Source organism: Cebidichthys violaceus, unplaced genomic scaffold, assembly GCF_023349555.1.
Source record: "Cebidichthys violaceus isolate CVI_PGR_0920_01 unplaced genomic scaffold, fCebVio1.0.p SCAF_2, whole genome shotgun sequence".
Taxonomy (NCBI): domain Eukaryota; kingdom Metazoa; phylum Chordata; class Actinopteri; order Perciformes; family Stichaeidae; genus Cebidichthys; species Cebidichthys violaceus.
In genome coordinates, this window is record NW_027176372.1 from 14290287 (window position 1) to 14317009 (window position 26723).

General features: G+C 39.8%; 3 protein-coding genes across 3 annotated transcripts; 1 reads left to right on the forward strand and 2 right to left on the reverse strand.

The window, feature by feature from the left end:
* Window positions 1-5100: 5100 nt before the first annotated feature.
* On the reverse strand, window positions 5101-6810 carry LOC137875893 (gastrotropin-like). Its single transcript, XM_068715408.1, has 4 exons — window positions 6675-6810; window positions 6418-6578; window positions 6204-6293; window positions 5101-6051 (listed from the first exon to the last, which is right to left on the reverse strand). Exons 1-4 carry the CDS (start codon window positions 6739-6741, stop codon window positions 5992-5994), a joined length of 378 nt encoding a protein of 125 aa, XP_068571509.1. The 5' UTR covers window positions 6742-6810; the 3' UTR covers window positions 5101-5991.
* Window positions 6811-12157: 5347 nt separating this feature from the next.
* LOC137875932 (NACHT, LRR and PYD domains-containing protein 1 homolog) lies at window positions 12158-15659 on the forward strand. The gene is made up of 9 exons (XM_068715452.1): window positions 12158-12231; window positions 12735-12792; window positions 13052-13134; window positions 13364-13578; window positions 13670-13920; window positions 14013-14141; window positions 14697-14826; window positions 14986-15024; window positions 15379-15659. The coding sequence occupies exons 1-9, from the start codon at window positions 12191-12193 to the stop codon at window positions 15657-15659; spliced, it is 1227 nt and encodes a 408-aa protein (XP_068571553.1). The 5' UTR covers window positions 12158-12190.
* Window positions 15660-16572: 913 nt separating this feature from the next.
* Window positions 16573-26504, reverse strand: LOC137875410 (alpha-1A adrenergic receptor-like). The gene is made up of 2 exons (XM_068714610.1): window positions 25104-26504; window positions 16573-17795 (listed from the first exon to the last, which is right to left on the reverse strand). The coding sequence occupies exons 1-2, from the start codon at window positions 26065-26067 to the stop codon at window positions 17230-17232; spliced, it is 1530 nt and encodes a 509-aa protein (XP_068570711.1). The 5' UTR covers window positions 26068-26504; the 3' UTR covers window positions 16573-17229.
* Window positions 26505-26723: the final 219 nt, after the last annotated feature.

A 26723-nucleotide genomic window follows, 5' to 3' on the forward strand; every position in this document is an offset into this window, starting at 1 on the left:
CTTTACACCCCTACATTTGCCTGACAACTGTTAGTGTAACTTTTTCAGATTAAATTTTATATACAAAACAAAATGTTTGTTATTGTGTGGAACTGCAACTTTTATTGAACTCAAAGATGTTAATACTTCGTCCACCACTGACTAAAGCACACTTATTTGAGATAAAATCAAAAACAAATAATTGAATCCCTCATTCCCTCACTCGTGGGAACCATGGGTGGAATAATATATCCATGAGCAGCACTACTTTTCCAACTGCAGACAAAGTTATTATTCAATATTTGAGAAACGAGTTCAGTGTCTCTTCTGCCTCTTAACTCCGCCTCCACAGCTCTGTCAGAGCTTTCTATGTTTTGTGGCATTTTGATATATAGAAATCCATTCAGTGCTGGGGCTCTGTCTCACACACTAGACATTATGCTCCAATATAATGCTTGCAAGTTGACCGTGTCCCTTGTTGGACACTGCACAGTGGGCTGGGGACATTTTTGAGCCTCAGCTCTGTTCTCTTAAACACAGCATACTAGTTTTCCGAGTTGTTTCTTGTTTTTTTCCCTGAGTCACAAATCTGGAATGTAACAATGTCCAAATGCTTAATCACATCAGCTCACATATCTTTAATTAGCATTAAGTTGAATAACAAAAGATTTTTTTTTAAAGTACAATGTTCCTCCACATAAGCCTGATCAAAACATAATTAACTTGGCATAGAGATTAAAGAGTAATCAGTATTAGGCACACTTTTTCCATGATTTGTGTATTTTTAACATCTGGTAAAAAGTGTGCTGCTGTTGAGATCTCTTATGATAAGTGGCCCATCTGTAAGGAGAGGTGGAGGGGCAGAGACAAGGGGGCTGTCACTTTGATAATGGAGCATTCTCACAGTCTCCTGTAAGCTTTTGGGGGGCTGAAGAAGCTGCTGGCTCTCTTTTATGTGTCCTCCAGGAAGAATTTGTGAATAGGGTCGGTTGGGGGTGCAGTGAGGGCTGCCCACCTTTTGTGTGTGGTGGGGGTCTCAGTACATTTGCTTTAAACTTACAATTTAACATTTAATCAGCAGGGGTGCTTATATGGTGCAAATTCCTAAATTCATCTGTGTTTAATCAAATGACCACACAGCAAACCTGGGACCTGGAAGTATTCTGGTCTAGAACAAGTGTTCATAATGCACAAAGAGTCAGGAGAGGAGGGGCTTAAAAGGGACCAACAGCTCATTTTTGACCTGAGGCCCTTTTGCAGCTTTATCCGACCTCGCTTTAACATAGTTTCTTACATCTGCTTAATGAAATGTTTCTGTGAAGCTTCGTTAAACTGTAAACTTGCTAAAACATGCTAAAGTAAATCTTAGTAGAAACCCATCTTGTACGAACCAGGTAAACCTCTGTGAAGGTAATGGATGCAATACTCTCTGTGCACTGAAATTATTATTATCAAAAATGAATGTCTATTTCACTTTGCTATAAAGAGAGCATTATTAAACAACGATATACTTCAAGTATCAGTAATACAAACTACATATACTCTATTTAATTTGGAGTCCACAACGAAAAAGGCCATCATCATACTATTTAAGGGATAATTTGTTTTAAGTGGTTTTAAAATTCTTGCTATTGTTTAAGTGATGTTTCTTTTATTCTTGGTTAAATTAATCATTATTTTCCTTTATCCATCCACTCTCCGATTCAGTGATTCAAAAATAAAGAAGTAAAAACAGGCCACTGAATTTCAGTTTCGAAAATGTGCAGTCTGTATAATTAAAATTCAGTTTTATTCCTCAAAAGAATAATGCTAACATCCCTCCTTCCATTCAATGTGTGACGTCACACTCAGCTCTGTAACAGGATCCTTGTGATATGATACCATAAGAAGGTTTGCTGCCATACAAAAGCTGCAAAGCCACAGACTCTTTCATGAGCAAGTTCTCCATTGTCTATTTTTCATGGTGAAATGCAGCACGTCGAATGTCCAAGACAAGTGGATGAATGTCAACAAGACTATCTGTTACTAAGGGAGCAATGCGTTACTGTTTTCACACAACATGCTTTCATAAATGGAGACTTGTGCTTTATTTTTACCACTGTGCAACAGCATTTCTTCACTAAAAGAAGCAAACTGCTCACTACTAAACAAGCAGATTTGTATCCCAAAATGATGTTAGAACAGAGGAATAAGTGATTATTATTAGCAAAAGTCTTACCAAATGTGAATGTACTCTAGCTATTTATTTTATAACATTTTATAATCCCTTTTGTAAAAAAGTAGAAACCCATTCTCCCTTAATGCTTTGAAATACTTCGGAGGGACAAACTCCCTCTCCTGTTGTACTGAGGAATGATGGCACCACTTAGTGGAGACAATGGAAAAGTGCAGCTCCTCACCAGGAACAGTGTCAATGTCAAAAATGCTCAACCGCAGTAATATGTGGATATACTGTAGCTCATTGGAACACTTCTCATTCATTTCAGCATCAGCAGCATATAGTCAAGGCAACAGATGGTCTCGTTCAGGGTAAACGTGTTGTCCAGCTGAAGTACTCTGTCCTAATGCAGGTCAGATGACAAGAGTGTTTATTTATACCAACTATCAATATTTTAGGAATGGAAGTTTTCTGAACTGGCATCATGTCCGTGAAACCAAGGTGTCCTCTGTACTTTGGCTATTTTGGGAAAACCTGACGTAGACATATGCACGTCTGGAAAAATATTAAATTGTAAAATAAAGACAAGCAGTAGTTTGATGTTTTTCATTGCATCATTTTGCATCTCCATTTTCAAATAATAGAAAAAGAAAATAAGGCTATTATTAAAGCTTAAATCAAAATGTGGTCTCTCAGATGATCATGCACATGTTAGCTTGATCATCAGACTGAAGTTCCATTTCAGTTAACTTTACATTTTTGTCATATCATGTCATTTCTTTATTACTATTGTAATCACTGGAAACAATTGCAGGTGTGATGATTCAGGTCTGGAACCAGGCTGTGTGTACGCTGTATTTAAAATCAAAAGCCCTCAAATATGTATAAATACAACATACTGCAACACAACACAACAAATCAATGTGTTGGCACTTCAAAGATGTGAGCTTGTCCTTTCAGACTTTAGAGTTTTATTGCAATAAATAAGGTTCACATTTGCAAATGTGGATCTCCCACCTCGCTGGACAGGGAAGTTCAGGTAAAGATACTTATTCATATTTTCTCCCTATTCTGGTGTCCTTAAACACGTGTTTTGTGATTCATGATCTCATGTCTGTTACTTAATAGTTGAAGGCCTAAATTTATGACTTTGCTGAAGGCTGGTGTCCACAGGAGGCAGAAAGAGACATGCTCTTAGGCAGATAGCCCTTTATAAGACAGTATGACACAATCAAAATGAATAGGTTTTAACCTGCCAATACAATCAACACTCCAAAAAGTTGAATGAACACCTATTTGACACCCATGTCTCAATTAACTCGGTCGCAATCATTTTTCTAGCATTGAATTGGTTTGCATAGGTGATCGTGAAATTGTGTTTATAACACCAGACACCTCCCGAGGGACAGTTCACATTAATCAAATATCTATTCAAATAAATTCTACCACCTGAGCCGAGCTGAGGCCCGGCCTTGCTCAGCTCCTGAGCATGCGGCGTTTCATTTGGACTGATATTCACAGCAGATATTTGGTTTAATTTAGTTTGTTTGCATGTGAAAGAACCATAATAATGTAATTAAATATAATTAAATAATTAAAACAACACCCCAGTTCCTTTAAACAGTTTTGGGATAAATATTCCAAAGTTTAAGCGCTGTTTCCCTCTGATTGGTAACCTTGAATGGATATGTAAAACATTATTCAATTTGCATATTAAACTGCATGTTAGGAAAGAAACTGACCATTTCTTAAATATTTCAATTGATTTGGCTAAACTGGTGAAATAAGAGAAAGAAAAACAGCATAAAAAGAGGTCCAAGTTCAACTGTCAGCAGTAGGCCGCAGCTTTATTGTGGCTTTTACAGGGAATTATATTCTGGAGAACTGCTCTTGGTAAAACACATGTGCTTACTTACATATATAGTTATGTCAGTATTGGATTAAAATGTGTTGATTAGTGTTGATAACTGTGTTGTTTTCTCTGTAGGAATTCAAGACCCCCGCGACCCCAAGAGTGACATCATAACAGATTTTATAATCAGAATGACAAATTCAGATTGACAACATTTATGATAGACAAGACCTGGAGCAACACCTTCCTCAATGGGAAGGAGAGTGAACTGAAAACTCTGGATGGTGAGACATTCAGGGTAATTTCTTATTCTTGTTTCATGTTAAATGTTTTATTATATTATAGATGCTTAAATGCTGTTTTTGTTCAGCTGCTGTTTGATCGCAGTTGTCTTCATTTTTAGACCACTGTCACTTTGGATGGAGGTAAACTCAAGATTCAGTTCCCCAAATATGTTTACACTGCTGAGGTGGTTGGTGACAAGCATATGTTGAGGTTAGAACTTTACACTGGTGAAATGGTGAAAATGTGTGTGTGTCAGAGATGTGACCGCTTTTTAATACGTCTTTACGTTTTCTTCTCCCTTTTCTAAGTCACTACCATTTACTAACAAAATGGTTAGTGAGAAGACAAAATGAACTGTTTCATTTAATGACACCTGAAAAGGCTGAATTAAATTCCAATAATAAATCAATCCATTTAAGTATTCAACATTCATCTAGTTGTGTCTTTTCTTTTGTCTAATTGTCTTTTGATGGATCAGTTGCAAATGTGTGTGTAAACAGGTGGCTGCTGCGTCTGTACATTTATTTGATGAGATTTAATCAACAGTCTCTGGTACACAATGTGGAAACCTTTGATAAGACGCTGTTATCCAGTTTTACACTTTTTCAAAGTCTTGCTCGTAGCCACTAGTGGCCATGCTGCTTCCAACCAGCCCAAAATAGTTCAAACCAACTCACTGATTACTGGTGACATCGTTTGAACCATGTGCTCTTCAGGGCTACAAATAAAAGAAATGGTGATGCATAATGGTGTATCATAATAATGGCAATAGAATCATCTTTGCTTATGTATTGTAAATACTTAAAGGTTCAAATCATGGACAGTCTGCATGTTTAAAAGGGTTTATTTTCATGTCAGTTTGACTTCAACTTGTTTTTAATTTAGCATTTTTAATGCCACTTCTTTTCCTCTTTTAAGCTCTTGTTGCCACACCTCAACTTTACAGTTACAGTTTCTGCACACATTCTGTGGGTCAAAAGCCACAAACCATGAAAGGACGTCTCTGCTGACTAACATGTTTTAAATTTAGGTAAATACAATAATAGACATACAAATCACAACATCCCACACACAAAAAAGGGATAACTAAATAAGCACCATTTACATACTGGCCAGATATATCTGCCAGTATGTAATGTGGTGTATGTGGCGTTGTTACGCATACAACACCAGCTTCCACTCACTTGTTCAGCACAAATTAGCTGGGAGTGTCTGTGTCAAGTTAATATCAGTTATTTTCCAACACATGGATTCCAACTTTAACCTTTAAATAAATCTAACTCCCAGGATAATACCCATATAAACATAACTCTTTGCGGCGGACGTGTGTTCAAGTTACACAGAAGAAAATGTTCATAGACCCCGAATGTCTGAGAGCATTAACACAACATCAATGGTGTGGTACAAATGAAAGAAAACCCCAGGATTGCTTGGCAAAACAATATTTAGTGATTCATATTGGATCAAACATGGACACTGGTACAGGTACATTATTTCATCCTTGTAGTAATACAGTACATGGTTTTAACAACTCGATTAGGTCAGATCTGAAGGTAAAACAACAGAATACAGCGCTGTAAAGCCAAGACATCCATTTGCTTTTCACTATGGTTACTTTATTCTTCTTGCTTCAGTAATTGTTGGGAGCACTTTCATGACTTGTTTGTCCTCCAGCGTGCAGCCTCTTCTCCAATAAAGCATGTTGAGTCTGGCAGCATTAGATCCTTTTGCTAGTTCTTTTGAAAGTCACACCCTTCTCTCCTGGAGTTATGCAATTCTAGAGGACACATACAAAAAAAAGATAAAGATGATCTGGGAGGAAAATATAACAAACTAATTCAGGTTGTTTCAAAATGTTTTGAGAGAATTTGTCTCAGTGAATAGTGGTTTTCATTGCTTTAGCACATGTGAAGTGGTTACTTCTCTTACCACTACCAGCTTATCCTCAATGATCTCTGCTGTGAGGTGGTACTGAGGAAACTGAATTGAAATCTTGGCTCCTTCCATAGTGACAGCAGCCTAGAGGTCACAAACGGTCACACAGGTAAATGTCAAATGAGTCTGATTACATGACAGCTGTATGACTTGTGAAGAAGATTTGCAGTTAAATGATAACTTTCTCCAGTGCCTGTTATTAACTCACTGTGAATTTGATGCCCTTCATCGTTGTCAGCTCACACTGCTGACCAGTGGTGAACTTATTGGACCAGGTCCAGTTGGGAATGGTTTGTGTCCAGGTGAAGTCGTTCCCATCCTGAACCACCTCCGTGACTACTTTGTGGTCTGTCTTGGCACTGAGAAGCCCTGTGACAGAGCAAGTGAAATTCAAAATACAGAACTTTAAATTAATGACGACTCACATTTATCCATTTATGATTTATGTATCAATAAAAAAAATACCAATTGCTTCCAGGAACTCCTCGTAGTTGTCTTGACTCTCCAGCTCATATTTCCCAGCGAAAGCCATGATGGTGAAAGAGAGGAGACAAACGAGGAAGGAGTGAAAAAGGAGTGGCCCGTTAAACACACTTTATGTTCTTGAACCACAATGTTAACTGCCTCTTCCTCTACTGTCATTCCTCACCATGCCCCTGCTCCCGGGTTTTCCAGCACTTTGCAAGTTTGAACACGTATGCTGCAGTAAAAAGCTCAGAACAAAAAATACACTATCTTTGTACAAGTTACCAAGAGGTCATGCATGTGCGTTCAGCTTGATGTATCTTTCTTTCTTTTTTTACTTGAATTTCAGCAATGATTCATGATTTTAAAATACGAAAATAACATCTTACTAATAACATCCTAGAATTGAAGTTGGCACTTGTAGTTAAGGTATTTAAGGTGAAAGTGCTTGGAGAAAGACCAAAACGACTCATGTAACAAGAATCCTTCACCAGCAGAACCCTGATTACAATGAACATGAGTTACAGTGGTATGTTGTTAATCAGTTAGCGTTCAAGCAATTTCTCAGAGTTCTCCTATTTGTAAGTCTTGCGCAAGGCTGCAACTCTGTTGATTCTTTTCTTGATTGATTGTTTGGTTTATAAAATGTCAGATATAAAAGTAAAAAAACACCATTTGTTGCTGAATCCCCAACAGCCTGACCTTACAGTACAGTGGAAATGTGCAAGTGGAAGGGACACATAGGAAGACCATGTGTCTGAAAGGTGTAAGATGAAAGATAAAGTGATCCCAGCTGAATCAGGATTTGGACTTTTTTTCAGGAGAGCCGCCTCTCTTTCAGCTGGAAGTGTTTGAAGTGAAAAAATGTTTCGTTGGTGAATGAACAAAGTCATGACAGTAGCACTGGTTGCTTCAGGACTGAGGTTAGTGGAGAGACAGACACAGAGAGAAATGGACACAGAGACAGATCTCAACATAAGAGGAATAGTTCCACATTTTGAGAATGGCTAGCTGTTTCCAGTGTTCATGCTAAGCTATAAATGCCCCAGCTGCTGGTGGTAGCTTCATACTTTGCTGACAGAGCTGTCAGTCGTCAATAAATTGTTATTATAGATTTGCAGGTAGCTTTTTTTTTCTTTTGAAAATATTTGATTATAAATCACTCTGAGTAGGCTAATGGCACATTTATACATACAGCAACAAAATAAATCTCCACAAATGAAACTAAATAAGCATAAACATTTTAAATAACCTTAGCTCTGTGCATAGACAGACATTAAAAGTACCCCCAGACGTGTGTACCAATTTGCTGGATTGATAAGACTGGAATAGTGGTTGTATTTCCAACAGCAATGGAAGGCACCATACGTGTCTTCCTGTGTGCACATACAGCTGTGTGCTGTGAGTTTCCTGATCGAACGGGCAACTGACTGTCGACAAGCACGACTCTAGTCTGGGACGTTTAAATTAGTAACAAATGGCCTCCGAAACCGTAACAAATGCTTTAATAGACACGCTGGAGCTCCTGAGCAGGGGCGAGTTAAGTGTCTTTTGCCACAAGATGACGAGGCACAGACTACAGCCGTGGATTGATTTCCATGCCTTGATTGATCCAAACCCAACACAGATCGCACACCTCATGGTGTCAACCTTAACCGAGCGTGGTGCTCTGTCAGCTGCTGTAGAGGCGTTGACTCAGATGGGCAACAAGGTCGAGGCAGACAGACTAACGTCGGGTAAAGTAAACTCAAACATTGCTACCTGACCCATATTGCTTTTTAAATATCACCACTGAGCAGGCAACTTTGAAGGCCAATCCGCCCATAAACATGGGTGCATGAAGATATCATGTCGACACACGTATATCGTATTCATAATCTAGTTTACCACAGTGTTCACGTGTTATTCCTTCAAGTGCTGTAATACTTCTATGGCATTAATCTTAGAATTAACTGATAAACAACCTTCACTGGAGCTAAGCCTAGTGGCCACCCTCATGCACACCTGACAACTGAGTTAAGAATATGTCTTGAGAGCTTTTACATAAATACAACCCTCTGAGGTTTTATTTAAAATGTTTAGTAGTGACTATTTTGTGTTGCTGTTGGTGCCTTTCACTCGTTTTTTGGAATTGCTCATGTGCAGCTGCGTTATGTTTGGTCTGATATTAGTGCTTTGTTGTCGACCAATTATTTTGTGTTGACCATCTTCCATATTGATAAGAGTAAATATAAATTAAGCCCTGCTGAATTATATTTTTTAAAGGCAGGGTTGTTAATCTTCTTCAAAACCGTTTTGTTGTAATTCTCATTACGTCCTGACAACAATCAATGAATCAAATGCAAACAGAAAAGGAAAACAACCTGGTATTGTGGTTGTTCCAGGGCTGTAATAACCCCATCAAACATTTCATGTGGCCCGAATTTCTTAGCCACCTAAAAAGAAGGCCCACCTAAAATCTGTTTCAGTGAACGCTATATTTTTTTTATATTTTCCGACAGGGAAATAAGAAGAAAGTGTAACTTATTTATACTGTTTTTCCAACTGAGTATGTGGCGTTGAAGAGATCATAGATACGTTTCAGTTCAGTTCCCAGTTGGAACGCGCTGTCTGTCTAAAGCTGTGGAAATATAGCAAACACTTAAATTGATATTGATGTCTTTCGGTGAGCCTAGGTGGTGAAAATACGTTTTGCTGCAGCCCGTCATCTACTGTCTGTAATACACTGACAATGCTCATGCAATCCCACTTTGAAACACCCAAAATATCCCTTTAACATTCTGCCCTGGACTCAGCAGCCAAAGTTTAAAACAGACAGATTACACTAGGTGTGCATTTTCCAATATAAAGAAAGTTAACATTTGATCCTTCGCTAAGCCCCGCCCCCTACTACTACTACTACTGTCATTATTAAAGAGACAGCGAGATCCTCCTTGTGGCACTGGCACCTCAGTGGCACTTCAGCGGCAAGCGTCAGTCAGGTGCCACAACTGTGGCAGTCGTTCGGCGCCCGTTCGGCGCTGCTGCCGAGCTGAGCGGGTGGAGCCACATTTCCTGACAACACTCATTGTTGTCACGATAGGATTTTGATTAAACTATATTACGAACTGTATTGCATCAAACAATAAACAGATTAATCGAAAAGTAGTAGAAGATTATTATTGGATAATAATTAATGGATAAATTAATATTAAATCGCATGTAGTCAACTATTGTTGCTAGCATACTCCCATCGGCCCACGTTTATTTATTTATATTTATTTATTTTTTCTTCTAATGTTACCTTGGTGTGTGCTTGCACCATAGACTAACAGTTGACTTGCATACGGTCATTCTATTGCCTTCACTTTTATTTTGACATTTGTTTACTTCCGGACTACCTGTCTTACTTTGCGTCGCTCTTCAAAAGAAAAAAACAAATAATCCATAAAACAGACTATCAAAACGTACACGGACCAGGGGGGCAACAATCCTCTGAAGCCTAGTGGCACTGCTCTGACTACTGGCGACACTCCTGTGACAACTGTTGGCACTGGCAGCTTGTGGCACATAATGACACCTACATATAAGCAGAGGAAGAGTGAAAATATTACCTTTTTTTTTTTTAATGATTCGAAAATGTAGGCATAACCACTTGTCAGGGTCATTTGGCACTGTAGATGCTTGGATGTCACGAAAAAAGTGAAAAACAAACAAAAAAGAGTGAAAAACGTATTAGTTATTGATTATTGCAGCTGGTAATCTTTGACTATTAAGGCCTAATAATAAAGATAGTAAAGATTGTATTTTTATTTCAAAACGGTCTAAATCATGACATTGATGGCGGAAGTATTTAAATAAAGTAAACGTTGAACCTGGTTGCTCACAGGCATACCGTTATAAGCCAGCTACATAGATTGACTTATTCGGACCGTTACTGAGTTACATTTCCCATCCGATTTCAATGGGTGCTGTTTATATTCAGGGGTTTATGATCTACGTGTTAGAAAACACGTTTTTTCTCCAATTAATTAGAATATACTATGATGATAAAACTAATTTATGGCAGCTGATCTATCGTAACAACAATGGGTGCTCTCAGGAAATGTGGCTCAGCTCGGCAGCTTATTGACGGGTGCCGAACGAGTGTCGCTCGCTTGCCACAGTTGTGGCACCTGACTGACGCCTGACTGACACTTGCCACAGACTAGCCACTGCGGTGCCAGTGCCACAAGGAGGATCTCGGCCTTGCACCATTATTAACTCATTTTCGGGAAAACAAGTGATTTCAGACAGAAGCTGACAGAAGTGTCAACAATATTAGTTTGAAGGAGATATCCAGGATGTCGAACTGATTCAGCAGTGAAAACAGGCTAAAGACTAAAGCCTACAGATCACAGTGTGAAAATGAGATAGAGACATACAACTATGAAATTAAGGAACAACATTGTTCCTGTAAAGCTGGTTAGGTCTTTATTCACAGTTAATCATAACAAAGCAAAAGCAGCATGCGTAGATATTCAGTGTTTTTAGGAACATATATCTCCTTCCAACCTCTCCATGTGACGAGTATCACTATTACATAACGTTTAACCATGACTAACTCCAAATCCACAAAGCCAGCCTGAAAATGAAGAACATCTGAAACGCTGAGATGGACAGTTGTTGGATCCCTGGTTGGAGCTGGTTGATGCTGCGCTATGATTGGCCAGTCTGCATTGTAGCACGGAACAAAGCAGAGGGACAATTTCATATAGATTTAAATCCCCGATCCCACTCCATAATAACAAAGAGAAACCTGTATTCACCCATTCGTTCATAAGTTCTTCCTACAGGCCTTGTGCTCAGCAAAGTCATTAACAACACTGCTCAAGAACGTTTTCTATTTATTCCCGTCGCTGGCTTTGAAATTTGGGGACCTTTGTTTAGACAAAGAAAATTTGAAAACTTTGACACTTTAAAAAAATGCTATACCAGATTTACTGCGTCCATCAGAACTAACTGTCTCAAATGAAAGTCCAAAGTGATTTTAGTAATTGTAATTTAATGCTGTGTCTTCTTATTTTGACAGTCGTGGAAGCAGGCGGACAGTCCTTCGTGTCTGACCTTAAGGGTAGGGAGTCACTTCTGTGTTTTTACTATTGTATTGATGAACTTTTATAGAAAATTACTTGCATTGTATTTTAACTTATACATACCACATTTAACAACCAAAATGACAATCTTAATATAATTAACAAATGTCCATCAGATACACTTTGAATATAGAAAAAAATATGTTAAGTTCTAAATCACTATTTAGTATTTTTTCTTTAGGTTCTACCTCAGAGGAGCACTTCGTGGATACAAATAAAGATTTTCTGATCCACAACGTGGGAAACGAACACATTTTAGATGAGCTCCTTAACAAGGGAGTTATTCAACAGGAAAGTTATGATAAAATCAGCGCTCTATCGACCTTGAAGGAGAAGATAACGGAGCTCATTGATGGTCATCTGAAAACTGTTGGGAGCAAAGAGATCTTCTACAACATCGCCATGCAGAATCTGAAACTATATGATCAAGGTCCAGATTCAAGGTTCAGATTTTATTACCATTAAAAAATACAGGATTGCACAATGAAATGTAGCTATAGCCCTCCCCATGACACATATATAATACAGTATATACATTTTATTTCTTCAAATATTCATATTAGAATAGAATAATAGAAAATAGGCGATAAAATAGACCAACATCAAGACAACGTTAACTGAGTAAGATCATACAGATCGAAGTGTTGACTTAAAAAAAGAGAAAAATAAACAGACTATTTATTTTAACAGTATATAGTATAAATAGTATATATACTATAACAGTGTGCCGACCTTTGTGTCCTGTGTATTGCTGTCTAACACATACCACATGTTTCACTGTCCCCCCTGCCTTCATCAGAGAGGTAGTATATATATATATATATATATATATATATATATATATATACTAAAAATGAGTACATGATTAAACAAAATGTTTCTTTCCTTACGCCAACTGGAGCAACAGACTGCAAGCATCAATACCAGTTTTCCTTTACCATTTCAGTCCTTCTATGCCGTCGGGAAGTGACCAATACTTGAAGAATGTTTGGAGGTTTAAGAAAGTGAGTAGATCCTTAGCCGTCGAAAGGACCTTTATTGACTTCTAGATTGGGTGGTCTGTGCCCATCATCTCATCAAATTTTAATTTTGAGACCTTTGGATTGATTATTACATTCAAGAGTGAATATTTCAAATATAAATATTATAATTTGATTCCAAGTTTTAAAATCAAGACTCTTAATCGCACTACTTCGAAAGTACTAACTGTACTACTGTCAAAGATATACAATAAATCTGTTGTTCCTTGGTTCCAACAACAAGCTGCATATTCTACCTACAAGAGACTGGATTCAACTTGAGCCTGAAGTGAACTGTGTGGATTCAGAGGATGCTCCAATTTACAGGTCTTATTAAAAAAAACATTTTCACCGAAGTAAAACTATGATCATTTTTGGGTGTTGCTACCATTAATACCAATGCATTATTTCAATTATCATTGTAATGTTTTTACGGCAAACAAAAACAAGGTTGATTTTGTTTTGTTTATATTAATGATATTTCTGTTGGTTTTACAATATTTCAGTGCAAAGTAGACCCGAACTTACAATACTTGTTTTTCTTTTCGTAAGTTAGCCTTCAGTCTGAAGCAGGTCACTTTGAATGCAGTGTCTCTGGCTTGCGCTGGGTTTGTAAGGAAAAGGTCCACTTCAAGTACCAGTTTGACTCTTGGGAGGAGCACATGGAGACACTGGAAGCCATGCGTTACATCCCTGGAGGTCCCTTAATGGACATTACAGTCATTGCTGGAAAGTTAGATGAAGCGCATCTGCCACACTGGATTTGCACAAGTAAGCCAACATCCTATTGAAAATCAAAATGTAACAACTGTGTTTGATAGTATGTCTACAAATACCTTGATGCACTTTTCTTTTTTTGCAGAAGACAACCCTGCTATTGTTGACAAGTTTGCAGTCCTCCACATAACTAGCCGTGGAGACGTTGTGGAACACGTGTCTGCAGTCACACCATCACATGTCACGCTGTTCCAGCCAGTTTTTTCCCCACTAGGAGTCCTGATGAGAGCCGGCTTCCCCGTTAATATTAACTGTAAAGTGTTAATATACAAGACCAACAAAGCATTCCTCACACTGCATGTTTATCTGATCCCTCGGGATCCTGCTCTACAACAGGTTATTGCTGTCATCGTGTTGATTCAAATTCAATGTTCGCAGCTACAACCTTGAATTCTTTATCCTGAGGACGTCTCTTTTTTCCCCCACAGACAATAAAAAACAAGGAATTATCCAGTGGATGCAAAATGATTGAAAAGCCATACCCAGAGAAGTCCCTGAAAATGCGCGATCGTTTCATCCTCACAGCCGATATGGACACTGCAGAAATTTACCCTGAGGTACGGTTAAAGCTGTCTTTCAGCTATTGAAGGAACTGTGTTCCAGAAATAAATAAGATGAAATAATACGACGCTGCAGCCAGGAGATGGTGAGCTTAGCCCAGCTTAGCATAAAGACTGGACACAAACTCTTGACTACCACCTCTTAAGATCACTAATAGTTAATAGGATTAAACATATGAAGAAACATAAGGGTAAACAGCCAGCTAGCTGTTTCCCCCTGCTTCTACTCTTTGTGCTAAGTTAATCCACCTGTCTTCCGATTTACAGAACAGACATGAGAGTGGTATCAATCTTCTCACTCTTGGGAAGAAAGCAAATAAGCATGTTTTCCAAAATGTCAGACTATTCCTTTAACATAACAGGTCCAGTACATTTTTTTTTTTAATGAAAATACAGTCCCTATATTTTTCTTTGGTTTGATATAAATTAGAATATCAACACATCTTTCTTTACCCTATTTGACAAATTATGTTTGAACTAATCCATTTAAAATATTGAGCTTGACACAAGCTCTAATTCTGCTCCTTTTCCATTTTTATATTTTGTTAACAGAAGTTAAAACTTGTATATGTAGGCAGTGACCCAAACTACTTTGAAGTGTTCATTGAAAGTCCAGACAGTCCATTCCAGCTCACACTGGGACATGAATCTGGACCAGTGTGGACCTGTGCAATTCGAAAAGGTCAGTGGTTGTAGAATGATATTCTGATATTGTGTATTTAAGGCACCCATGTGCCACCCTTATTTAGCTCAAACGGCTTGCTGGTGTCTTGTTTTGAATGCAATACATAAAGCCACTAAATTAACCAAATATATTTATTTTTTCTGCATCGTATTTCAGATGACTATCAAAACACTGGTGATATTCAGGTGATGTATGGTAAGACACTGAAGATGAGTATTTAGAAGAACTACACTCTTTTGAAGTGTCATAAGATCTGCAGTAGATCTTTCACATACATATTGAACATCTTGGTATGGTGTGATTGTTATGACTGATATGTTTTAAAATGCAGTCAAATGGTTTAAAACCAATAACATGAATACAGTAATAGCTTATGGTGTGCTTCACTGAATATTGAGATTGTAAATAAACAGTAACATTAAGGATTCCTTTCTACACGGGCAACACTAGTATCACAGTGTAACTAAATCATTTTAGTGTCTGCATCATGAACCACCTTAAAAGTTCAAAATCTGAGTTGTTTCATTTTTTCCCACGTTACTCTTTTAGAAGAGGAGCTCGCCAAAGTGAGGTCTGAACTTGTGGAGAAAGTGTCCAGAGAACTGATTAATCAGCTGCTGGATGACCTTTTAAAGGATCGTGTCTTGAATGAGGGGGAGAAAGACTCGATACTTCAGGAGAACAACACCAGTGCAGACAGGGCACGCTGCCTCATTGACATGGTGAGGAAGAAAGGACACGAAGCCAGCGGGAAGACATTTACTCGCCTTCGAAGCAGAGACCCTACACTCTCCGCTCAGCTGGGGCTGCCCTCTGGCCTACCTGTGTAGCCAGGTGAGGCCCGTCTCAGCAGAGCTGGTCACGTTGATGAACTAGGTTGTGAACTTTTATATTTCAGTGCCTGAGCTAGAGGGACTTTTATTCTGTCATTGTTTGACATCAAATGTTTAAAGTGTATATCATTATTTAACAGCAGTGATATTGTACACTGGTGTTCCTGCAGTGTTCAAGGAGAGAATCCCCACTCATCCATGCTGCTGATACATTGTGGACAGACAAAATGAAGACGGTCTTAAGTCATTACGCACTGCCATGTCAGGTGACAGATTAATGATTCAGGTTTTTATTGTTAATATGTTTTATCTACTATAGGCACTTGATCAAAGCTGCACTAAACAATGTTTTATTAACAATGGATAAAATAATGAGAAAGGGTTCAATATACTCCACATACAGTTTCCAGCTGCTCCTGTTTCCAAAACGCAGTAGATTTTATTGAAATTACTCTAATAAACCCAACAGTTAGATACAGTTAGCAACTAACTGGTGAACACGGTGGAGCATTTAACAGCAAGAGCTAGATATTAGGTGAAGGTAAAGACCAAGTCAGGTTTAAAAAAACCTGTCTGCTTTGAGTGTAAATATAGACAAACCACGAAGTACTTTCCAATGTGAATCTAATGAATGTATGATTATTTTCTTTGATTGACCAATGTTTACTTCTATGAAAATGAAGCACTTATTTGTTTTTGTTGAAGGTAATCAATATGCAAGGTGACTTAAAATCTAATTACATTCTCTCCTTACATTTACTTAAATTACAGTTTGTTTCCAGTAGCATAATTTTGCAGCCTGATTTTAATAAATATTTTTATAACACTTGTAGTTCTGGATAGTATTTTTTTAAATCTATCTATGATCACATTTAAAGGTGCAAGTTACAGAGTTTGCCTCCAAGCGACATTTGATCAACATTCTATGTTTATTCATGTATCACTCACATTTCTCATATCGATATTCAGAACTTTTTGAACATCAAACGTACAAACAATTATATCTCATGATTGTGCGCACAGCAGATACACCAGGTTATACTTTATATCCACAACATACCATGAAGATATCAAGTGACTGCAACAGAAAAGACATTTGTCTTATCACACATTGTACATGAGTCAGGCTCTTTGTCAGTCTTTGTACAGGGCAGACATTGGGCTTTAACCGAGAGGAAGACCGTATTGGGTTCCTAAAAATGTGTCCTTTTTACTTCAAATTTATTCTGTTTAATCAAAATGCACCCACGGGTGTCTTTTTGTCCCAAAGAGGGCGATAAACAGTGATTTTGATACACCGTCTTGAAACCGTTACTGTTCACTGAAAGAAAGTCTCCTGTCTATGTCAACCACATATACAGTTACATAGGACAAAATACCTCTGATACAGCAGCATAGACAATACTCAGTTACCATCACCTTACATTGAGCACTAATGACAGCGACAATCCACTGATGAATGAACATGTACAGTGAATGCAGCAAACCTGTCGAATCAGACAGCCACGCTCTGTGACTTAAATCCCAATAAGGAGTGAACGAGTTACATCTCAGTGACACTCAGCAGTCACACCATGTCATCAGGCACCCTGCTGTTTTTGTTGGTGCCTCCCCTGTCTCTATTCTTCCGAAAGGAGAAAGAGAAAATACCACCAGTGGTCTCCTCAGCTGGTTTTCCTCCTCTTATCTCCCCTCTCAGAGCTCCTTGCTGGCAGTCTGCAGGGCTGCCAGGCAGCAGGTTGGGTGTGGAGGGAGTAGGGGTGGTGCCCCCCCAGATGTATAATGTTTCCCCTTCAGGGCAAGGTGGGAGACCCTTGCTCAGGTAGCTGGGGCTCGGGCTGGCTGAGGAGGGCAGAGTACGCTGGCTGCCGTTCAAGCAGCTGGAGTTGTGATCTGCTGAGCCTTTGCGCGAGTGTCCGGAGGAGCTGAAGTTGGAGGAGCGGTAGTTGTAGGCTCTCCAGCCGGGATGCTTACGCTGGTGACACTGGCATCGTAGGATGCGGATGAAGGCCAGCTTGAACTCTCGGTTGTAGCAGGGGTAGATGATGGGGTTCAGGCAGCTGTTGAAGTAGCCCAGCCAGAAGATCACTTTGAACACGAGATCAGGTGGGCGCAAGTTCACATTAAAAGACCCTGAAAACAATAGAAACAGAGGGAGAAAATGGAAAAAAACCCACTTTCATTAAAGGCCAATGGCTTAGTACAGAAACCTCAAATTAACCCCTTAAAGGTTCCTGCTATTTTCACTGTTTTGAAGGCAGAGCTCAGTTGGAAACAGATTAAGTCTCCTACTTCTGTGCACTAGTCACAATTTAGCAACATTTAGACCAAAATGGGGTGACAGTTGTGGTTTTGTTGCTTTTCTTGCCAGAACTGTTAATCAGATCTTATGAAAACCACACCCTCACAGTGAGATGAACCAGATCAGCTAAGTTTTAAAGCTCTGTATCAAAGATGACTCATAACAAGCTTCGCCAATGGTTTGAAATGGTACGCTTCCTGTCTCCTAAGTGGGCGTGATCATGGTGTACATCACCCCACGTCCTTAGGAAGCTTTGTGGACGTTGTGTGGATGGATGAAAGCAGACTTTCAGTTATATTTGCATAATGTATTTATATTTTCTTTGTTTAACATTGTATATTTACACAGCTAACAGCCATGGTTAGCATCACTATGGTGATTGCAAACTGTAGTTGCCTGATAAAGAAAAGTCTTGACGACAGTAAATTTTCTCCTGATTTGTGTGTTCGATAACAGCCATTTTATTGTCAAAATGTACGGAGAATATGTGCTTTGTGTAAAATAGGTCTAAAAAGGGAAAAATAATAAGGAATGCACAGATCCAACTTTGTGTCTCCAAATACTGATCTGTCTGATCTGTTTAATCAGGGCAGTATCAGCTCAGTGCACCCTGCTCATGATAAATTATAAGTCTTGCAGTTTGTATTTTACCCAGTAGGTGGCAGCAGTGATTAAGAATAACATAAGGTTTTAGGTCGGCCTATGAGCACAGTCAATTCCACACAATTCTACAATACCTTGTATATATGAAAGCTTTTACAGGCAGATAAAGTGCTCCCTTTTCAAAAACCAATGCTGCCGCTCTGTTACAGTTCAGAGAACCTTCATACGAATACAGAAAGAGTGAGATGACCCTGAATCCCGTTTTAGATAAATACACTGTGGGAGACGTGTGTCGCTTTGAGCAAAGGGCAGACAGTTGAAATAAAACGGCACCTTTTCTCTGAGAGTTTATGGAGGTCTCACGACCACAACAGCACACAGCTGAATGCACATGTGGGCATTTGGGGCAGTGTGTCTTCTGTAAAGACTCATCAAGACATTTTCTGCAGGGAGAGGCAATCCTAATGATGGAAAGGTCAACATTCCAAAAGATTCTGAAGCAGGCTTGTCATGTTTGCTAATGAAATTTGGCCTGTGTTACACTGCAGTGATGTACCCGTGTGTCCAAGCTTAAACAGAGGAAGCATATCTTACAAGCTAATGAGGTGAGAGGGGAAAGCCTGAAGATAAAAAGCACAGCAAGTGTGAGGATAGTGTGAAAGAAACAAAGACTTTGTGTGTTTGTGTGTGGGCAGATTTGTGTAAAACTGTGTTTCTTAACACCAACCCACATTCTTAAATGAATATCACATTCCTGGAAAGACTGAACATATCATCACTATAATTATGCATTAGAATCTCAGGTTTTCAAGTGAGAAATTAGCTGTAAGATATTATAGGCAGACAGATACCTCAGCTTGCTTCATCACAGATACACATCAGCAGCTTTAACAATTATTTCAAGCGGTAAAATGTACATTGTACAATGCATAGTCAACGCGTCAAATATATTACTGGTTGCGAAAAATGAAAACCTAAAGAGAGTTGTATAGTTGTGTCCACTTTATGAGTTGAAAACAATTTTTAAAAATCCACCATTGTTTTGGTTTGATGCCACAAATTCCTGTGCACAAACCTGCAACTGTGGAAAGTTGATATCACAGATTACTTTCATTCAAGATCTAGAGAAAACACCTGTGTGCGCGCACACGCACGCACACACACACACACACACACACACACACACACACACACACACACACACACACACACACAATGCTCCAGTCAATTTGTTAACTTGGAGGAAAGCGATGAGTGTAACAACAGGAAACGTCACTTCCAACTTTTTAGCTCCTAAATGGCAGCACTACAATGTGTGTTGCCCCGTTGGCAGATTGTGATATGAAACTAGAGACGGCCGTCTGAATGCGTCTTGGCCTCCTGTTCTTTAGATGAATGGGTCTTTTCTCAGTGGCTGGTATTTTCACATGCTATTTTCGTTTCTGGACAGCCACTTAAATGTCATTACATAACCGTGTGAGTTGTGCTTGTGATTGGGATACAGAGGTTTGAAGGGGAATTAAAACTGTGTCTTTCTGTTATTTCTCTTCCCGTCTCTCTCTCCCCTCCTCTCCCTTTGTCTCTCTCTCTCTCTCTGAAAGTAGTTGGTTGAAAATATATTTTTTTCTAACAAGGTAAATTATATTATATAGTAAATAGTAATTGTAGTGGTAATGCTCTTGTATAGAAAGCTGTGTGACGATAGCATACTAAGATCCCAAATGTCCCAACATATCTTTTTGATCAGTTTGTTAAATCATGAATAGATAGTATGGGCTCTGTTCTAGGACCGCAACTACGTTTTTTCTTTCATTATACATTTATCTGACAATTATTTTCTCAATGAATCATTTAAAAATAGTGAAAATTTGGTCCACCCCAAGGTGATACTCTCACATTGTCTGTGTCAACCCCCCCAAATATATTCAATTCACAATGATCTATAACACACAAAAGCAGCAAGTCCTCACACTGGAGAGGCCGGTACCAGAGAAACTTGTGTAATTTTTTCTTTGGAGATTTTTTTTTCATGGCCGTTTATTGCCTTTATTAGTACAGCTGGAGAATGACAGGAAAGGGGGGAGAGAGGGATGATGTGCAGCAAAGGGCCTCAGTCTACATGGGGCTCACGCTCCACTGGGTGAGCCAGAGGTCACCCCACAATGTTTTGTAATCAGTTATAAAAATAGTTTATTCATCTTCTGTTGAATTGATTAATTGAATATTTTTTCAGCTTTATTCCATACCATGACAAAACCGTTATCTTTTTCTATTTTCTTCTTTCCTGTTTGAAATGGGTATGGCAGAACTGTAGAATTGGTTGTGGCTCTCTTGGTTTAGTCAATAGTTAAGATGTTTGAGAAAAAAATATGACTGCATTTAATTTATAAGCCTCTCACATGTTCTACAACAGTGTCATCTGCACAGGCAAACACAGCTGTGTGGCTCTGCCTCTCAGGAAGGGTCCTCTAAACATCTAGAGGCCATGACAGAGACCAAAAGGTGGGATGCTATGCTTCCTTTCTACAAAAGGGCAGAATAAAGTAGGAAACACTGAAATAAATCTGGTTTACAATAGACCTTCTTGTTGCCAGACGTGGTACATGTTTGCATGTTTAAGTTTTGTGTGAAGGTAGGCCATTTTTGTTGCTTGAAGGTGTTTATGTTGAAAGGCTGTAGTGTAAATACAGCAGAGGATGCGAGACAATGGTATGGAGATAACTGTGGGATGTTTTTTAATGGTGATCTTGGCCCTTCTGTTAAGAGACATGTTTGCACCTCCTTCCTGAGAACAGGCACGTACACATACGAGCACATCTCACTATGAAACACAGGAACATCTTAACAAAACAAGGCATCCTGTTATTCTCACTAATTGGAAGAAGTGATGCCTATTCTGTGCCATGTAGAGCACAAACACACACACACACACACACACACACACACACACACACACACACACACACACACACTCACTCTGCTCTCCAAAAACTCACACATCCTGTGTCATTACACACCCATAAATGTGATTAATATGTCTTGATCTAAAAGGACAGAAGTTATTGCCCTCGCATATTGCTTTCAATGAAACCATGGCATGAAGCTATTTTTGGAAAATTGAGTTGACATGCCAGGGACCCTCACTTTCACCCCCGCTGCCCTGTGGCCCCTCCAGCTCAGATCTGACAACCCCTTTCTACTCCATTGCTTTGACACTTAGCACTCTCATTATTTTTCTCCTTCAAAAACCATTTCAATTACCCCCGAGGCTGAGTGTTAGGGCCGGCCAGCTAATGTAACAAAAACGCACACGCTTGTGTGAGATGCACACATGCACAGTATCTGTTCCAAAAACACTTCTACATGGAAACAATTGGTTAACACCTCAGAGTGTTGGTTTCGCTCGCACATGGGCCCACTGCTCGCACTAGTTGCTAAATGCGAGGCCTTCACAGCACATTAGTGCCTGCTCTGGGTGTTAAAGAGCCGTGGGACAATGTGTGCAATAAAATAAAACGTGTTTCCGCTAAAGAATTTTTTTTCTCTATCCGGCTGAGATGAGAACAAGAGGAAACAGCCAATTGAAACACCTAGAATGTAGACGAGTCCCTCCACTGAATCTTAATATTTTATAAGTTGAAACAGAACATGTTTTACTCTTTATGACAATGCTTTAATGCTTCCAGGTCTATGTTTATGTTTATCTCGTTTAGCTTTTTTGTCTTTGTTTACCCTTACCCTTTACCCTTTTAAAACATTTCCTGACATTTTATACACCAAACCATTAATGAATTAATGGAGAAATCAACTGGCAGAATAATTAACAATGACAATCAGTTAGTTGCAGCCCCAGCTGTATGTTTGCATGCATCTTTCTGTACATTAGTTTTCTGCTCTGTGTGCAGGTCTAGCTGCTGACAACTGGAGTCTCCTGAGATTTTTTCTTTTAACTTGTTGCAGCAATGGTGAGTTTATAGGAATTATTCTTAACTTAATCTATCTATATGTTTGCTGTCTGGAATTTAATAAAGATCTCTGTGTCTGAAAAATGTTTAGCTGCTCAACATACTGTTGTGATATAAACCGGCTGGTGGGACAGGTGCAGTTTGAAAGGTGACAAAGAGAGTCAATTAAAATACATTGTTGTTATCAAAGATAAAATTGTTCCATCATATAGCAGGTCAACAAGCATTTTTGTCAGCTTTTGGCCCCTCAAAAAAACTGTTTTGGTTAATTTCTGCACTAGTCTGTGTTCATTGCTGTGAAATTAAAATGCTACAGTGTCGTTTTTTTCATAATGTGATACAAGAATGTGTTCTGAATTAACTTAAAGTTTAGAAATGTCATCCTTACTGACAAACAAGCTAAGTTAGACAGCGCTCATTGAGTGTGTGTGCAATTTGGGGCTGCTTTTTGTCCAAGGAAACTTGCCTGGACCAACAGTAACTTAAAAACTTTGATGTCATGTTTATAATCTTGAAGTTTGTATACCTTACTTTGATCCAAGTAAAAGGCATGAAAGGAGACACGATAATTCAGAACCTGAAAAAGGAAGGACTCTGGGATCGGTAGCTATATGCTTGCCATTTATGTGGAAAAACAAAAACAAGCTGGTTACAGGATTTGGATCAGATAGGTCCGGTCAGATGTGAAGGTGAGAGTCCACATATTTCCTTAAGCTGCACATGTTCTGAGTTTGACACTTCAGGGGTCAGAGGTTACAGTGACTCATGCTGGTAACTTCAAGCCTCAATTTCACCTTTGTTGGTTTTAAAACTTTTTAAAAATCTGAAGCAACATTGACAGTCACCCAAAACACACATGGACAAAGTTGTACATTAACACACATACATTTTTCTAAATTCCTCCACACACACACACACACACACACACACACACACACACACACACACACATAAACAAAACACTCGTGCCATTCGCTGTGCACATACACCGCCAACCAAACCTCCACATACGTTACATATCAATGACGGTAATCAGAGGAAGGAGCAGAGTAATAACTAGTGTGAGGCAGGAAATCCCAATCTGTGGGTGGAGGCTAATGAATACTCAGAGAGCAACATGATGACGGAGATTGCCCTGTCACACTTTAAGCATTTAGGTTCAGACGAGAGTCACACAAGAGGACCGGGGCACAAACTTAAATTGATAAACAACCAGGTTTCCTACAATCCCCTTTAGGATATAGAGGAGGCAGTTTTAGTCATGTGCTTTGATACAGTGGATAGGTAAGTCCACTATATATATATATTATATGTATATATAGTCGATGCATTGTGTGGAATTCCTCACTAGAACTGATGGACTTGTTTGTATGATTTCTTTCATGCATCTTGGAGGCCAGTTCAAAATGAGCGTGATATAAAGCTGTATGTTCCTCTGTCACAATGTATCAGTGTGCTACACCATGCAGAGATTGTACAGAGAAACATATACCCTTGAGGAGTTTCTTGGCAGTTTGTTGATTACTGACATGCCCCTTCTGAATCTGCCCTCTGAAGCCTCTCTGATCTGAAAATCCAAAACTATGGAACAATTAAACTTGTTATTTACTTTTGGTATGCTCACTAAGAACACCTTGAGGCCAAATAATCCTCGCTATGTAGTGATGTGTATGAGTCCATGTGAGGAGGTGATAAACCGCAGCTTGAAGCCAGGGGCATAAACACATTCCAATATGACCACTGCATATGTGTCCATGTGCAGGCTCATGCCAATACACACTCACAACAACAAGTAGCATTTAGGATGAAGTTTTAAGACAGCCATGACAGCAGGGTGCTGAGTGTTTGCCACTCTCAGTGGCATCAGGGAGCCGTGGCAGGCCCCACAGGCCTTCAGATACAGCGACCAGAGCAGTGGGAGGCCACCTACTCTTCACTTGGCACACTTGAGGTATTTGTTGCACCAGCACATTAACTGCACTCAAGGAGTAATGCAAAGATTACACTAATAATGTTTGTATAAGCTTGTGAAGAATTACTCCTAAGACTCTGAAAAACATGTTTTTATCACACATTATAGACCCTGAGTTTAGAAACCACAACATCAATGCTGGCTTTAGAAATCTAGATTTGGACAATTTTCAAGTTGGCTCAAATTCAAAGTCTGTATCATAAAATATGCTGCATTCTAACTAAATTACATAAACAAATGCTGTGAAGTCAGATAAATGATATAGATCCACTCCTACTACACTATATTGAATGCCTCAATAATATATGGGTGATGTTATTATGTAATTCCTGCAGTAGGCTTATAAAATGACCACTACAGTATATCAAAAACACTCTTAGGTTTGGTGACGTTTCAGAGCAGTAAATAGGAGACCAGAGACCAGGCCTGTAGCCTTCAGTTTAACTTCAGAAAGACATTTAGATACCTTTAAATACCTTTTCTGCATATCTCATTTATTAAACTCAATGACATTTTTTTTAATTGGATTAGTTTGTGAGGAATATGTTTCATTCATGACAGTAGCCCTATAACAGACCACAATGACCTATTGGACCTACCTATAGGTAAGGCGAGGAAGAAGGGCAGCCAACAAAGCGTAAACATGCCGACCACAACTCCCAAAGTTTTTGCCGCTTTCTTCTCCCGGGAGAATTTCAGAAGTTTTACCGTGAGGGAACTTCTCGACTGGTGCGCACGGCCCTTGCTGGTGCCCGAACAGCCGGGCTCCTCCTGTACCTGAGAACCCTTGTGGATCCTGAGGGTCAGCTCACCGGAGTTCATCCTCTCGCGCATCACACCGGCTTCCAGGTTCTTAGTGGTCCGTTTGGCGACTATGTACACCCGGCAGTACATGACCAGAATAACGATGAGAGGGATGTAAAAGGAGCCGAGGGAGGAGAAGAGCGCGTAAAATGGCTCCTCGGTGATGGGGCAGACCGTGTCGTCCGGCGACGGCGGCTGCTTCCACCCGAGCAAAGGTCCGATGGAGATGACCACCGACAGCACCCACACGCCGAGCATGGCCAGCAGAGCCCGCTTCTCTGTCACGATGCTCGGGTACTGTAGCGGGTGGCTCACTCCGATGTAGCGGTCGATGGATATTACGCAGAGACTCATGATGGACGCAGTGCAGCACAGCACGTCCACCGCAGCCCAAATGTCACAGAAGATCCTGCCGAAGACCCAATAGTCTAAGATCTCCAGAGTGGCGGACACCGGCAGCACCGTGGTGCCCAGCAGCAGGTCGGCGATGGCCAGGTTGATGATGAAGTAGTTTGTCGGTGTCCGCAGGTGCCTGTTGCACACCACCGAGAGGATGACGAGGATATTGCCCGCGATGGCAAATACGATGAAAGCCCCCAGCACCAAGCCGAGCGGGATGGCTCTGGTGAGGTCCACCTCCGTGTGGTTCCCCCCGGAGCTGTTGGCGAAGTTGACCGGGGAGGACGCGTTCGGTATCCCGCCGAGTTCCGAGGAACCATTTTTCCACAAGTTCGTGACATTGTCAGTGCTCAGACTCATTTTGACTCAAGAGGTCCTCCATAGCAGGCTTCAGATCACTAGTAACGGCAACTCACGAAAGAGTTTCACTGAACATAAACAAACTTGCTTAAATGTCCTCAGTCTGCATGGCTTCACGGCGTAATTGCAATTTTGTTTCCAAATCACTGCTGAGGTCTTCATCAGAGAAAACCCGTTCACTGTGAAGCGTACAGTCCCCATGCAGTCCTCCCTCCACTCTCCTGAGGGCTCAGTGGAGAAGTGAGGGGGGCAGTAGTCATCCTCTGCCTCCCTCTGCACCACACACAGCGCTCCCATGTAGGCCTACTGGCCAACCGTACCGAAACACGAGCCTATAAGCACGCATGACGCATAATTACAGAAGGAACCGTTAATAAAATAGGCGACGTTTGCATCGTTTTACGCAACAGTGCGCATTTTAGGAGAGGTGTCTCTTTGGTGCGTTGTTGCCTATTTGTTTTTCCTGTGGGAGGGTGCTTAACTTGACAATTATCAGGGAAATACTTTTGTGCCAAACTACCTTAACCTTGACGTCATCTTTTAGTTTGTTTAGTTACTTAGTTAGACAACAAGAGCATTGATAATACAAATGTATTATGGCTCAGGTATGCTTGAGCACCTCTCAGTGTAATGACCATTGCAATAAGAGCTACTCA

What these genes read in the sequence shown, in the direction of transcription:
- LOC137875893 (XM_068715408.1), bottom strand. Translation starts at nt 6,741, where the DNA reads ATGGCTTTCGCTGGGAAATATGAGCTGGAGAGTCAAGACAACTACGAG. An exon ending in GGAGTTCCTGGAAGCAATTG is followed by an intron (nt 6,579 to 6,674) that starts GTATTTTTTTTA and finishes GCTCTGTCACAG; the next exon opens with GGCTTCTCAGTGCCAAGACA. An exon ending in TTGAGGATAAGCTGGTAGTG is followed by an intron (nt 6,052 to 6,203) that starts GTAAGAGAAGTA and finishes TGTGTCCTCTAG; the next exon opens with AATTGCATAACTCCAGGAGA.
- LOC137875932 (XM_068715452.1), top strand. Translation starts at nt 12,191, where the DNA reads ATGCAGAATCTGAAACTATATGATCAAGGTCCAGATTCAAG. An exon ending in GATCAAGGTCCAGATTCAAG is followed by an intron (nt 12,232 to 12,734) that starts GTTCAGATTTTA and finishes TTACCATTTCAG; the next exon opens with TCCTTCTATGCCGTCGGGAA. An exon ending in GAGGATGCTCCAATTTACAG is followed by an intron (nt 13,135 to 13,363) that starts GTCTTATTAAAA and finishes TTCGTAAGTTAG; the next exon opens with CCTTCAGTCTGAAGCAGGTC.
- LOC137875410 (XM_068714610.1), bottom strand. Translation starts at nt 26,067, where the DNA reads ATGAGTCTGAGCACTGACAATGTCACGAACTTGTGGAAAAATGGTTCC. An exon ending in CTTCCTCGCCTTACCTATAG is followed by an intron (nt 17,796 to 25,103) that starts GTAGGTCCAATA and finishes TATTGTTTTCAG; the next exon opens with GGTCTTTTAATGTGAACTTG.